We start from the raw sequence: 16,319 nt of genomic DNA on the forward strand, positions 1-16,319 counted from the left end.
TTTTAATTGGTAAGTGGTAATTTTATGGCAAAAATGTTAAATGTTTTAATATATTTAGCAATATTTTGCCCAAATGTAAGTAGGGTGTCCTTGTAATTTAGTTGCTTAATTGAATTGAAAAAATATTAAAATTTTTAAAATTACAGAATTTGGGGGCTACTTGGTATTTACTCAATTGAATTGAGAAAAACTAAACCAAAATTGTCCTCCTATATATCCTATTCTTCCATTCATGCAGAATGAAGAGAGTGTGTTTCCTTTTAGTTTTTATAGCAGAAGGATCATCTTAATGGGAAATCAGCGCACACAGCTTTCATTGAGCGCTCATTCTTAGGTCCTCAGGTTTCAGCATGAACTACCTATGCATCTTTATAGGAGGGAAGTGCACTCCTCTCCTCTCCCTGTTCGAAAGTCTTTAACATCTTCCAACTATATATTTCATGCCTTCAAAAGCCCTCTTTATATATCACTCATTTTTGGAGATATCTCAGATAGATATCCCAGTGAATTAACCTTCCTACCTTTATTTCTGTGTCTCCAAGTGCTCATGGTTGTTGTTCACTAACTGCTTATTTAATTACACACATTGGGGAAGAGCTTGCCTGAGATCTCCTAATATGGCTTGAATTCAAGGATTAGAGACCCTGTTCCACTCTGGCTTTCCTTGGGGTTGCCATACCACATATACCAGTGCCTAGCCTATCCAAGTGAATCAGATGTCCCTTTTTTGATATCACAGTCACTGATACATAGTTGTGGTGTATGTAATTATACAATGGAGCTGAAGGAATGTCAGGAATGATAGATGATTAAATCCGGTTAGCTCAGTAACTTGAAAATAACTATTTTAGGACCTGGTATCCTTGTCTATAAAATGACTCTGTTCAACTAGATAATTTTTATTGTCTGAGGGACCAAAAAAATAATACATTTATAAGGAGACACATTCATAAGAAAATTTTAAGTTGGAAAACATATTTTTGATTGGTTAAGCTACACTGTGAATTTTTTTTCCACGTCTTCTACTTGACAGGTTGATTTGGAAGCAGCATTCTTTTGTCGTAGATTTGCAGGTGATCCATGAAATATCTAACCCCTACTTTATTCTTCAGGTTTGGCTTCAAGTCTTTGGGTCATAACACTATTAATAACTCCAATGAAGAAAACAAAGAACATTTTAAAATTCACTGCTTACTAGTTTGGATAACACTCTTGGGGGAAATGTTGATGACATCTAAACCTAAATGCATGTACTTATTTATCATATAATAAACTTCACTTATTCATTAACAGTTTTTTTTAAAATCACACGCCTCCTGGATTATCTCTAGTTATCTTATAAACATACAAGAGTTGACTTCATTTTGATACTTCTTGATATTTCACTTAGAAAAGCTCTTTGTGGAAAGTGCATACAGCTTATGAGTTTTATAATTTTAAAAAATATGTGTATGTATGGTTCTTTTTCCCTCCAACTCTAAAAATTGATATTATTAAACATGGCACCAATCATTCATTCAAACCACTTAGGTGTTGTTTCATTCTTCTGTTTTGTGGTGCTGAGTTTTGAACTTGGGGCCTCATACAAACTAGGCTGAGCTCTACAACTGAGCTACACTCTCAGCCCATTAAAGGGCAATATTTGAAGTGCTGTTACAGGTCTGGGGCCTGCCATGTGGAGATGGACAGCCACTACAGTCCTTTTAATATTGCTGGAAACAATTCCAGTAAAACACAGAGTAGCAAGCAAAAGTTTACCAAAGAGACTGAGAAGTGAGGACACTGCACAGCATAGGAACTGTGTGGAACTCCTGCAGAGAGGATGCTATAGTACTCACAGAGTTTGAGTTTTTAAGGAAATATTGTCCATAGGTTTTTGTCTCTGTTTCCTGCCCCCTTAATTGGTCATACTACCTTTTGAAAAGTCCCCACTAAGTTTACTTTGAGTGTCTTGCTGCTTTGGCTATCAGGGTGAGTGGGGTTGTGACATAGTTTCGGTGATAAGAGAGGGGACTGGAGACATGGTTACAAGAGATAATGATGACATGGTCCAGAAGCTCTTGTTTTTTCTTAAAAGGGTGTCATTTGTTAAGGCTGGGGGAGGTTTTGACATACCAGGTCTGTATGGCCAGGTTCCTATCCTTTCAGAAAATGCTCCCTGGGCTTTTTAGTTACACTTCATTGTCATTTCACCCTACTCACCTCTACCTAACAGTGCCCTGTGAAGCTCTAAGAATATCCTGAGTCTCCATCTTCAGAAAGCTCACTGCCTAGGAATGGAGATCAGATGGTAAATATACTCAGTTCACTGTAAATTCTGTCATTATGAATGGAGAAGTTTCTTGAGATCATAGAGAAGAGCATCTCATGAATTTCTGAGGTATCAAGCTGAGGTTAAAGTCTGAGTCCTTAAGGAGGAGCAACCGTTAGGCAGGAAAAAGCAGAAGCCAGGCAGGGCTGGCCTGGCCTAGGATGTGCTGCTCCAATGAGTGCAGAATACACTTGACACAGAGGGTTGCCAGTTGAGGTTGTGAAGATAAGTAATTGCAACTGAGAGCAGACAGTGAAGACTTGTAGCCTAGTAAAGAAGTTTGGGCTTCAACTTAAAGGTAATAGTGAATTATTGAATGGTTTTAAACAGAAGAAGGGTGTGGTTGCATTTTAAGAAGAGTCACACTTGGTACAGATTGGAAGATGAGTTCAGGAGACCAAGAGAAATGCTCTTATAATAATGTAGGTGGGAGTTGAATACTGGATTTAAAATGCCTGTAATAAATTAGGAATGGAAGGTTAGGGGATATAATGGAAATTAGTGGCTGGATATGTATATTGGGTATCGAAAGAAGCTCAGGTTTGGAGGAATAATAATAATAGGCATATAACTGGCACTTGTTGAGTTGAACTCAAAGGTTTAGTGAATTTTTATGTATTTGCTCTTTTCAACAAATAATTTTGATTCTGCATTAGAAGAGCTGTTTTTAAATAATTGTTTCTTTTTAGCTGAAATTGAGTTTAGAATGATCTGTCTTTTGTGTCTGATCCAAAGTTAGAAAATCAGAATGTGAAGCCAATGGGGGTGTGTGGGGGTGTGTTTGTGTGTGCGTGCACGTTTCTTATTTATGTTTACTTTTATTTATTTTAATATTATCATTTTTCACAAGCAGGAAGCAACTATAAATTTTCCCATGCTAAATTCCTAAATTGAAGCTAAATGTTTTGGTAAAATATCAACATGTGAGTGTTTACCACAACATAATTCCTTTTCTTTCATTCACAGTTTTGATGTGGACAATGGCACATCTGCGGGACGGAGTCCCTTGGATCCCATGACCAGCCCAGGGTCTGGGCTAATTCTCCAAGCAAATTTTGTCCACAGTCAACGCCGGGAGTCCTTCCTGTATCGATCCGACAGCGATTATGACCTCTCTCCAAAGTCTATGTCCCGGAACTCCTCCATTGCCAGTGATATGTGAGTACAGGAAGGGGCAGGAATGAAGAAATCAACCCAATTTACTTCCACAGTTGATGATGTAATAATACCAAAGAGTTTGTTCAACTGCATCACTTTTCTCTAAAACAGGAAGAATGAGTAAAATCATGCAAACTGAAAATGAATGGTAGATTCAAGTTGAGTACTCTGTCATTCTTGATAAGACACATTTATTTTCCCAGAAAAACGTTGGGAAAAGTGAGAATTGCATTTTTAATGGGCACTTACATTTAAACATCAGCTTATATTTATGTAGGACCTGGCTTTTAGCTGCCCTGCCACAATGAGTACTTTCTAATATTTTGAAAGACTTTAAAGTCAGAAAATCCCTGTGAATGTATCTCAAGTGATGTATATATAGAGGCTAACACTGGTTTGTCAGATTACTTTAGAGATGTTTTGGAGATGTGGCTTAAATTAAGCCAAATTTTAAAGATGAATCACTAGAGGCAAGCCCATAAAACATTAGACAGACTCGAATATCACTGAAGACATGGCACACAATGGAAAATAAACTGCAGATCTTATACTATTTTCAGCTCATTTTTGTAGCACATTCCATTCTTGCTTTTATGTTCTATTTATGTGCTATGTTCTGCATTGTCATATTTGGTAGCTTTCTCTATGTATAGAACTGATCTCCACTTTCCTCTTCTGGATCTCAACATCCATCCAGGTACACTCACCATCTTCTAAAAACATCATCTCAAAAACTCATAATGGGTTATAATTCATCTTATAGGAATTAGACTCTATGAGGCCCCTAAGGGCCTGTGTTATTCTTGGTATCCTAATAGATCATCCAAGTATTGCAGGTGGTCAAGTGGAATTCTAGAAATGAAGTTGTGTTCTACTCTTCATTATAACCTCTAGTTATTATTAGGTGTTTACTTTTAGTTATTAGTTTTTAGCATTTGTATTATTGTTGTCCACTCTTTATTTCCAAACAACTTTCTTTTCTCATTGGCCCTATCTCTGTGCTATTCTTATCCCACTTTCATAGGTTTGAAATTCAGGATAATTGTCTATTCATTCACCAATAATGAAAACACTTCTTGAGACTTCTGGTATATTTAAAGTTCCTAGTCTGGAGCAGGGAGTGGAGGTCTGGAATTTTAGGTCATTGTTATAAAATTTGGAGCATAGCATCCTTGAGGTATTTACAAATCACTACAAAAGCACGGAAAAGAGAAGGGGGATTTTCTGCACAAGGGAACAGTGCAGAAAACAACAGACAGGGAACAATATTTGCAAAATATGAGGCATGGAAAATGACTCAATTAAGGAGTGACAGTCTGCTTGGTGTAGGGAGCAAAATGTGGCAAGAGAGAAAGATTCAAATGCAGTATATGGGAGCCAAGAGCCATGGAGGTTCTTAGCTCAGGTTTGCCCTGATTATATTCTTGTTTCCATGCATTCCAGTCACTCTATTGTGGAATCTTGGCACAGTGAAGTAGTCACAGGGAAGTGGTTTGTGTCACAATTCACAGAAACAAAGCAGAATAAATTTGATGAAGACCTAGATCAAGGAAATGGCAGCAGAGAAAAGAGATTGGTCCAGATGCAAGAGGGACAAGGTTTACAGAAGTGTGTGCATGTATGTGTGTTGGGGAGCAGCCACCTGGGGAAGGAGAATCAAAGGGATTGCTAAAGTTTTTACCCTGAATGAGTAAAATGGTGATGTTGATGTGAGGAACAAAGAACAGAGAGTAGACAACATGATGGCAGGTAATAAGTAATAGATTTGGCTTTTATCGGATGAGGATAGGGGAACAAGACAACCATTAGGCCCAAGGACAAAGAGCAGAAATAGTAGTCCATAGGACCAGGAGAACTTAGAAGAACCAGTTACTACCTATGATTACTAGGTCTTTGGATGACAGTTGAGTGAAGAATTCTTCGTCAGGTTATGGAATCAAAAACCCACTATGTTGAGGAGTGAATTGATGGTTGAGATCTGAGCAAGTACATGTATCTTTTGAGAAGGTTAATAAGGGATAGAATAAAATTGCTTGAGGAATAATTAAGTTTAAGGCGAACTGTTTCTTGTTTTTGTTTTTTTTTTTTAATTTGGGACACTTGAGATAAATGAAAATAGAGATTAAAATTCAAGGAAAAAAAGAGGTTAAAAAGTGGAGTTGTCATTGCTGAAAAAATATGATTCTGAGTTCAAGTAAAGAGATTATCTCTGGAAAAGTAATAGAGACAAGTACTGTATTCTTTAGGACGAACAAAAAAAAGAAACAAGTGAAAGGGGAAAACATAAATTTAGAGATGAATGAGTAAAATGTTTAGAGAGTTAATGGCTAATGATCTCTATTTTTGCAATCATAGAAGGTATAATCATTAAAAATCAAAGAAGATAGGGATAAGAAAGACGTAAGAAAATCACCATGAAGATCAAAAAGAATAACAGAATGAAGATGACTAGAGGAACACTGAACATTCCCATAGATCACAATAATGATTTTGAATGGAACAGCTAATCTAACTTTATCAAAGGCAAGACAATTTTGGAAAAATCTTACAATGAATTAGTAGACTTTATGTAGTTATGTGTTCTGTTTTTTAAAGTTGTAGAAAATTGATCTTTTAGTACCAGCTTGTGTAGATAGTTCCTTCATACCCTTTACCCAAGTTAATAAGGATTAAGTATATACACACATTTTATAAAAGGCCTATAACATTTCATATTTAAATAGGACCTTTATTTTCAAAGCCCACTGAAAGGGATGACCTGGTCTTATGCTGGACCAATACAAGAGTTTCTTTATTAGCTTAGCCTCATTGTAGGAGTGACTGGTTTAATCAGGCCATGATGCAATTCTGTATTACAGAAAAATAACATCTTGAACGTGCTCAGTTTTCCCATTCCCTTGGTATATTTACATATAAGATTTTCCTTTTACACTCACTGACACACAGAGCACATTCTTTCTACCAAGAATATGGAGTTTCTGTGGGAAGAAAGAGAAGGAGAATAAATAATTACCAATTTAATATAAATCTGATACATCCCAGGTCATCTACACATAAAGGATATGCCTTCTCTTTACTGGACTCTCCTGTAGCTATAAGTAAGCTTGTTTCCTTACCTTATCTCATTTGGAATTCTGTGAAGATTGTCCAACAACCATAATTCAACTGTGCTTGATGATTTTATATTTATTGGCCTAGTTGAGCTTTCTACTGAGAAAATTCCTGAGAAATTTCAGGCACAAACAGTACCAGTGGAAGTTTGTGATTATCTGTTTGAATGAAATGCTTTAGGAAACCTTTAAATGTTCAGTAATTTGGAATGTAATTGTTTGATTTATTGAAAAAGTGAGGAGGAAAATAATCACTTCCCAGTAGACTGGATTTTGTGACTTTGTCTTCTATAAACAATTCTAGAAAACAGTTGAGGCATGTGGAGAGAAAAGGCCAATAATGATAGTAATGATAATCATAACTCACATTGCATGTTCTACCCTTAGCTTTCCCAGATATTTTCATACCAGCTGTTTCATCTGAGGTACTCACAGTTCTTTCAATGGGGGCATTATTATGCCACTTGCAGGCAAGAGATCCAAAGTCCAGTGATTTTAATCTTGCTTAAGAACACAATAAATATTATTATCAATTCTAAAAGAATATATTTTGATACTACCATTGGGAACAAAGTGCTGTGAACTACTATAGAAAAACCAAATTAATTTGGCCAAATGAACCACTTAGTGCTGTGAATTTTTGGTCAAGCTCAAAGTAGTCAGAGAGGTTATAAGACAAAAATGCAATCCACTCAGCAAACATATACAAGTCTGTTAGATTTAGGATCTTAAGGAATCACTTGTTTAAAGTGGAAGAGAAGTTCCTGGGAGCTTCTATTCTAAGACTGCCACACAGTTTGTTGAATGCAAATGACACAGTAGAAACTTAATTTTTAATAAAAATAAGGAGAAAATCTTAAGTATTAACCTTAATAAAAAAATAAATACAAAAAAGCAAATTTTAACTACTCTTAGTAGTTTCAAAATGATTTTATAACAGTAGAAAATAGATTTTAAAAAACTTGCCTCAGTGATGTCATGAAGAAACATGATGGAAATTTTAGAGTAAACAGATAATTTTGGGGTTTTTCTCATAAATTTCTTCAACATATGTTTAAAATTATCTTATCTTTCAAATAACAGTTACCTTTATTGTTGCCCATCATCCAATAATATAGTGTTTCTGTATGTGAAAACATGTGAAGATATTATAGATGGTGAGGATTAAAGGATAATTAACAGTGATAAGACAAATAGCATTTAGTCATAAAGCTATTACTTTATTGAATATCAGCTGCTTGTCAAATAAGTAAAAAAAAATCCATTCACCTGAATAATTGATCCTTATCCCCCATCACCTGCTGAATAAACACTAACATACAGAATGCAAAGGTGACCCAGAGAGCCCTTGACTCATGCTTACGTGCTTTACCTACACACAGAATATGGGGTGAGGTGAATGTGGAAGGGGTGCTAAGAAGGAGGTGAGTGGACTTAGTATACCAAAAAAGCTGGGCACACTTGGTAGTCTAGCTAACTTGTCCCCATATACCTATAGATCTCTAGACCTCACTGATCAGGCTGTGCACTGCCCCATGTGGGCATGCTCTTACCTAATGGGCACTATCCCCTGCCATATCTTAGAATGCCACCCTGTCCTTAGCAATTAACAAGTGCCCCTCCATCCTGGGTTTCGAGTGCAGGTTTTAGGTTCCAGTCCTTCATTCCCACTACCTGGGCTACTGAAAAGAAGGGTGCTGCTAGTCTTGAACTTGCAAAAGGCAGAAGGACAGCCTGTTGTCAATTCATATTGACAGTTTACATGATTTTTCCTTGATCCTACTAGGGTATCTCCAAAACTAAAAATAACAAGACATGGTTAGTCTTACTAGATGTATGTAAAAAGTGTCTAACAGTCCTAGCTAGTTTTTTATCTTATTATATGAATAAACACTTCAAAAGCAAACAGATTTGCCACTTGAAAGCCATCTTCCATTAACTAAATACAAAATGGTATCATGGGTAAATCATCTTTCCCCAGTTCCTGAGTCTTCCCAACTGAGGTGGGTAGGAATAAAGGGACAAGGGCCAGGGTTCCCTAAATATTCTCTGGGGTAACCAGAGGGAACTCACAAAGGCAAAAGGGATATTTGAAATATTCAAGGGAAACAGAAACATCTGTCAATCACCTGGAAAGCAAATAATGTCAGTTTAGATCATGACATTCCTTTCTGTTACCTCATATGTTTGCAAAACTGGATTTTCAGTGGTTGCTAGATGAAAAGCAGGTACTGAGCAAAAATCGATGTGGAACCAGATATGAGAAAGGCAGAGCCCAATCTCATTTCAAAGTGATAAGATGTATAGTGCTCAATAGGTGCTACATTGTTGAGATAACACCTCATTTAATTGTTTGGACTGAACTACTTAATAATCCTGACTGTTATTTGTTTGGGCCAATGGAGTGTTATAAAAAATTACTGAGTTGTTAAGGACTAAGAAACTTGGAGAACCTCTGCATCAGGTTGTTGTTTCATGTCCTTAGGACTGGAACTAAACAAAATCTCTGTGTGAAGAGAAATTTTGTTAAAAAAGAAGAAAAAAAAAATGTTAAAAGTCATGAATTTTTTGACAAGTTCTAGAGTAAAGAGTATATCCTGTTCTTAATTCTGTTAGGATCCCAGGTAGCCAAAATCTTTTATTATTTGATAATAATCAAAGTAGCCTGCTCTTTTTCTTCATTCCTGCCAAGTGGCCACTGTTGTCATGGATCGTCATTGTGGAGTGCTAATGCGCAGGCTACCACCAGCTCCTAGATCTCAAGAAGTCTACTGACACGGTATTCTAAGATCATTGGCTACCGGAGTACCTGCTTAATATCAACCATCTTTTTTTCCTTTTAGTCATTTTTTTATTACTATTATTCTGCAAAGCTCTTCTTCATTCAGTCACTAAGGTCATTTTATTGTGAATCAAAAAATAAAAAATTGAAGTGGACTAAGCTTAGTGGTAGAGTGCTTGCCTCGCTTGCCCAGGCCCTAGTTTCTATCCCCAGTAGAGAATCAAACACTCCAGGAGTTCCATGAATAGTAAAAATACAATTTAAACATTTTGTTAAATTTTTGAACTAAGAAAATAAAAATACCAGCTAAGCATAGTGACACAGAACTATCGACCCAACTACTTAGGGGGCTGAGGCAGGAGAATCAAAAGTTTGAGGCCAGTGTCAGCAACTTAGCACGACCCTGTCTGAAAATAAAAAATAAAAAGGATTGGGCATATAGCTCAATGGTAGACTAGGCTTGAGGTAGTTCTCAGTACCAAAAATATAAAAATTAAGAAAAAAAACCTGAATACATATTTTAAATTTTTATTCTTGTGTTTTAAAAACATCACAAAAAGGAGATCTGAATGTTTTGACATTTTGAATGGATAGGTTTTAAGTGCTACGGGATAAAATTAAAGTGTCGATTTTTTTTTGACAAAGCATAGATTTGTTTAAGAAGAAAACAGTGGCCCATAAAGTATTGGCAGAACTTTCCTGGAGTCTAGAAATATTTATATCTGTGGGGCTTCAGAATAGACTAAATCCACATGAGCACCCAGAAGGCATCATGGTCAAAACAAAACAGTATTTTAAAGCCTGAGTTAAATGTAGTTATACTGCATATTTCCATGATCTACTAAAATGTCAAAAACAAACAAACAAAAAACACCTGGAAGACTGACTTAGGGTTGCTAAATTTGTACTTTGTCAGACAAAGGATACTAACAAGAAAATTCCCACTGATACACACCATCATTTTTTAAAAAGGCATTTTCACCTCAATAAAAAAGAAAATGCATAATCTCATAATAAAAGTATTTTCCAAAGAAGTGTGTTTGGCTTTTTTAACACTTCACTTCATGGCCCATACTTAATCTCACTTTGACAAGAACCAATGAACATTTTGTTAGGTAAGTCCCAGATCTCAGAATGGCATTTGGAAACTACTGACCCCTACCACTTGCCAATGGCATGACTGTGATGAGTTACTTAAGTTCTCAGAGCCCGGTTCCTTGCCTTGGCATGGGAATATGAGTACCCTGTAATGCAGAATCCTTGAAATTAGATATTGCCCATTGGTGGAGACCATGCCTGATTCATAGTAGGTTCGTATCAAACATGATGCTCTCCGTTCTATTTGATCAGACCGTTCCTTTTAATCTGCTAAAATCTAGCACATACTGTCCTTTAAAACAGTTGCATGCTCTCCCATAAATCTTCCTCTTAGGAACCCATGCTGGAGAAGAATCAAGAGGGCAGGGCCTCTGACATTAGAAACGGCCTGTCAAATAAGATCAACAGTGAAAGAAGAGCCTGTTCCTAGAACACAAAGTGAGGTGAAAGTCCTTCTCTGTGAACTCAACCCTTTCCACCTTCCTTCTTCCCCTCTGTGGAAATAAGACTCAGCCTAGTACTGAAAACAGCTGATGGTCATTTGTGACATCAGCACTCCTGGAAAATCCCCCTATTACACTGTTTTGTTTTTTTGTTTCTTTGTTTATATGTGGTGCTGAGAATCCAGCCCAGTGCCTTACACAGGCTAGGCAAGCGCTCCACCACTAAGCCACAGCCCCAGGCCCTATTGCACTGTTTTTTATCAAAGAAAATAATTCAATGTACTTAATGAACATGTTTACAAGCATGTGTTAAGCACTTTTTAAATTACTCAAATCAGAAAATTTTTGATAGATAATTTTAAACACAGATTATCTTTTGTACTGTCTGTCACATGACTTAACAAATTGGAAGTCATTTATTGGCCTCATGTATTTTCTTTTAAGTTTTTTTTTTCTTGTAGCACATAAAGAGATTCCATTTCAGATGAGAGAATTTTTTGCTTATGATGCATAATACCTCTAATTCCAGTTGCTATATCATCAGTGCATAATCTTAACAGGGATGAGCATGCATGAGTCAAAAATTATGGATCTTTGTTTTAAGAACTTTTTTGATCAATGATCAGTTCTAGGTCTTAATCTGTTGTTGTTGTTGTTTTATTTAGTTTTTAATTGACAAATAATATGTGTCTGTGTGGTATATATGAGTGTATGTATGATGTAGAATATAATGTTTTAATATTTGTATACATTATGGAATTATTAAATCAAAATATGTCCATCAATTCACTTATACTTTCTGTGATGAGAACATCTAAAATCTATTCTCAGCAATTTACAAATATGCTTGGCATTATTCTTAATTATAGCCTACCTTATAAATCTCTTAAATGTATTCCTCCTAACTGTATATTTGTACCCTTCAACCAACATCTCCCAACCCTATTTTCCAGCTTCTGGTAACCAACATTCTACTCTCTCCAAGACTTCTTTTTTTTTTTTTTAATAGATCTACATTTATATGTGCAATAACACCTTATTTGACTTTCTGTTCCTGGCTTATTTAACTAAGCATAATGTACTTTAGGCTCATTTCTGCATCATTGTTTTCAAACTGGCACAATTTCTTTCCTTCTTAAGGCAGAGTGCTATTTCATTGTGTATAGAGACTACATTTTCTTTGTCTACTCATCTGTTGGTTGACACTTAGACTGATTCTGTGTTGGTCATTGTGAATACTGCTCTAATAAAACAGTAGTCCAGATACTTTTGACACATTGATTTCATTTTCTTGGCTTATAAACCCAGAAATGGATCATATGATGGTCCTATTTTTAATTTTGGTGAACCTCCATAGTACCTTCCAGAATTGCCGCACGAATTCACATTCCCACCAACAGTGTACAATGTTTTGTTCCACATCTTTGTCAACATTTTTATCTTTGGCTTTTTTGATTAAAGCTAATTTTATGGGTGAGGCATGATAGCTTATTTTGATTTAAATTTGCATTTCCCTGATGATTACTTATGTTAAGCACCTTTTCATATATTTATTGGCCATTGGTATGTTTTATTCTAAGAAATGTTTACTCAGTTCTTGTGTTCATTTTTAATGGGTTATTTGCTTTCTTGCTATTAAGTGATTTGTTAATTATTAAGATGTTAATAAGTGTTAAGCAGGTGGTTACAAGATTAGCTGGGCACAATGGCACATACCTGTAATCCCAGTGGCTTGGGAGGCTGAGGAAGGAGGATCATGAGTTGAAAGCCCTTGTCAGCAACTTAGCAAGGCCCTAAGCAGTTTAGCAAGAACTTGCTTCAAAATAAAAAGGGTTGGGGATATGGGGATGTGGTTCAGTGTTTAAGTCCCTTAGGTTCAATTCCTGGTACCAAAAGGAAAAAAGAAGAAAGAAATTTAGAATTCTAAACGTCTAAGATTATAGTATTTTCTAAAGTGATTTAAAAAAAATTATAGTTGTAGATGGACAGAATGCCTTTATTTTATTTGTTTATTTTTATGTGATGCTGAGGATCGAACCCAGTGCCTCACACATGGTAGGCAAGCGCTCTACCGCTGAGCTACAGCGCCAGCCCCTAAACTGATATTTTTTTTTTTTTGAGAGAGAGAGAGACAGAGAGAATTTTTAATATTTATTTTTTAGTTTTCGGCAGGCACAACATCTTTTGTTTGTATGTGGTGCTGAGGATCGAACCCGGGCCGCAAGCATGCCAGGCGAGCGCAATACCGCTTGAGCCACATCCCCAGCCTCCTAAACTGATATTTTTAATCCAGTAAAATATCAATTAGAATGTAATGTTTACAGGTGTTCTCTGAAGGGTTTTCTCATTGATTAGAATAGGCAAAATGATATAATAAAACTCTCTTAAGGCTAGTAAAGATGAAAGTGTTTTTTGTTTTGTTTTTATTTTTTTTAATTAGTTATACATGACAGTAGAATGCATTTGTCCACTTTGATATGATATATATATATATATATATATGGGATATAATTTCTCATTTTTCTGAATGTACATGGGTAGAATCACATTGGTCATGTAGTCACATATATGCATAAATCAATAATGTCTGTTTCCTTCTACTATCTTCCTTTCCCCATCTCCCCTCCCTTCCCCCCTTTCACTTCCATCTGCTAATCTAAGGTAACTCTATTCTCTAGTGCCCTGCCCCCTTATTGTCAATTAGCATCCACATATTAGAGAATATGTGTTTTGTTTTGGAGGGATTGGCTTATTTCACTTAGCATATTCTCCAACTTTATCTATTTACTGGCAAATGCCATAATTTCATTCTTTTTTTTAAAGCTGAGTAATATTGCATTGAAAAAATATATACATATATACAATAATACTTTATTTGACTTTATGTTCCTGGATATATATATATATATATATATATATATATATATATATATATATATACACATATATATACACACACACACANTATATATCCCATTTTCTTTTCCCATTCATCTATTGAAGTACACCTAGTTTGGTTCCATAGTTTAGATATTGTGAATTGAGCCACTATAAACATTGACGTGGCTGCATTACTGTACTATGCTGATTTTAAGTCTTTTGGATATAAACTGAGGAATGGGATAGCTGGGTCAAATGGTGGTTTCATTCTAAGTTTTTTTGAGGAATCTCTTACTGCTTTCCATGGTGGTTATACCAATTTGTTTTCCTCCCAATGGTTCTTTTTCCCGTCATTTGAATTACAGAAAGCAAAGAATTAAAATTTTAAAAAGAATTTTCTTTTAAAAGAAAATTTCCTTAGGATTACATATACACATATATACAAAATATGCATACATAAATTTACTTGTAGATAGTTACATTAGAATGTTTTGTTATCTGTACACTATCCTCAGAGGTCTTTGTTACATATGACTAACATGTTCTTATCATACCCCAATTATGCACATATGTTATTGATCAGCCAAAACTTTACACCTGGGATGAAAAAAAAATTTATTATTTTATTTTAGGGTTGTAGGACATGAAAATCATTAGGTAGACTAATCTTGTTTTGCTTTATTAGTCATTGATAATATGTTGTTTGATTAGCTTGATTTTGTTGTTTTGATATTTTTTACATTCATGTATAATTCTTCTATTTGTTGTCTTTTTGATATTGTCTCATGATACACAAAAAATATATCAAAGATTAAGCATTGTTTTGGATGAGGTTTAGGCATTGATAAATGTGTTCTAGCTGGAGAATTACATAGCACATGACACAGATTTGGATCCTGGCCCCAAAGTCACATGACACAGATTTGGATCCTGGCCCTATCACTTCATGGACATGTCTTTCTTAGGCCTCTGTCTTCTCACCTATGAAAAAAATTAATAGATTATCATTGTAACATGTTTTGCATATAGTAATAACTCAATAGATATTAGCTATCACTGTTGTTTATGATAACTAATTTTTGTAATTATTACCACTACTATTTATACTTTCATTGAATATTCATACTCTGAATTCTTAAAAGCAGTATAGTGATAAGAAATATATTGTTTTAAGAAATAAAAAATAAGAACATATTATAAAGGCTCTAGTGCTGAAGCCAACAAGAAGAAAGGTGTCCCTGAGTTTCACAATTTGAAATAGATTTATATATATATAATTCCAGGTGCTGGTTTTGGTTAAACTTATTGTTTTATGATGGCAGTGTACTTTTCCAAATTTAATACTATACTTGAATAGTTTATGGATCCCAACAAGGCTTCCATAAGAAGGTTTGCTTTTAGATCTCTCTCTCTCTCTCTCTCTCTCTCTCTCTCTCTCTCTCTCTCATGAATTGAACCCATTGGTTTAACTACTGAGCAGATTCCCAGTCCTTTTTATTTCTGAGACAAGGTTTATACTACATTGCTTAGGACCTTTCTAATTTGTTGAGGCTGGCCTCAAACTTGCAGTCCTCCTGCCTCAGCTTCCCAAATCACCGGAATTACAGGCAGTCACCTCCCACCTGGCTTTTCTCTTTTTCTCTCTCTCTCTGTTTCAGCCTCTTGTCTGTGTTTCTAACTTCTTGTTATGGAAAGAACAAGAAATAGGGAAAGGATGGCAAAGGCATAAAGAATGGGAGTTTTTAACTCTTGTCATTCCTGTTTTGAAAACAAGAGTCAACAGTTGAGCCTCTGCCTCTGGTAGCCCTGACTCAGGACCTAGCAAGGCCTCTCTTTGAGAGCAGAGGTGGGGCAGGTGTAGGCAAGCCTACCCATGGCAGCCAGCTCAGTGACTGAGCATGTGGCACCTCCTTCCACATCACAACACTCAAGGCTATTGTGACACTGCCTCCACAGTGACCTCCAGTGACTTATCATATCTGTTCTGGAAGTCTCTGCACTTGACCTTCGCTGTGACTATTACCTGGGTCCCAATCTTCTTGGTCTCCACGTGTGTGTGTGTGTGTGTGTGTATACATATATATGTTTATATACCTATATATGTATATATATAAAATGTCAAAAAGTAGCTTTCTCCTGAGTACTATCAGCCCCCAATCTCTTCCCACCTGTGTCCCACGCAGTTCTGAAAAGAACTTTATCTGAAAGCTAAAATTAGCTTCCCTTTAAAATAGATCTCAGATGATTTAAGTTTGTTGAAGTTTTTTTTTTTACTTAAAGAAAAGGTGATATTGAATAATTCTCCCTCAAATTTATGACACCAGTAGTTACAATTTCAAGTCTCCAGGCACTACTAACTATGAGTTAAACTTCTTAATTTGTTAGAGACTCTGTCTTTTCCCATCTCAGAAAACCCCCAATTGATTGCATGATATTATACACCCTCCTAACTCTTTTCAGTATTTTAAAAAACTTCCTTGTTGAGAAAGTTGTTCAAGTGCCAATTGCAGAATCACTTTCTTTCAAGGGCTTTTTGT

At 35.7% G+C, this 16,319-nt stretch overlaps 1 protein-coding gene across 14 annotated transcripts in view; it reads left to right on the forward strand.

The window, feature by feature from the left end:
- Positions 1 to 16,319, forward strand: part of Pde4d (phosphodiesterase 4D) — a 1,424,195-nt gene that overhangs the window by 1,212,800 nt on the left and 195,076 nt on the right. For all 14 annotated transcript variants that reach the window (XM_048800091.1, XM_048800095.1, XM_048800089.1 and 11 more), the window contains one exon: positions 3,278 to 3,469. In XM_048800091.1, the coding sequence (XP_048656048.1) occupies positions 3,278 to 3,469 (192 nt within the window). The remainder of the gene's footprint in view (positions 1 to 3,277; positions 3,470 to 16,319) is intronic.

The sequence above is a fragment of the Marmota marmota genome, unplaced genomic scaffold (genome assembly GCF_001458135.2).
Source record: "Marmota marmota marmota unplaced genomic scaffold, marMar, whole genome shotgun sequence".
Lineage (NCBI taxonomy): Eukaryota > Metazoa > Chordata > Mammalia > Rodentia > Sciuridae > Marmota > Marmota marmota.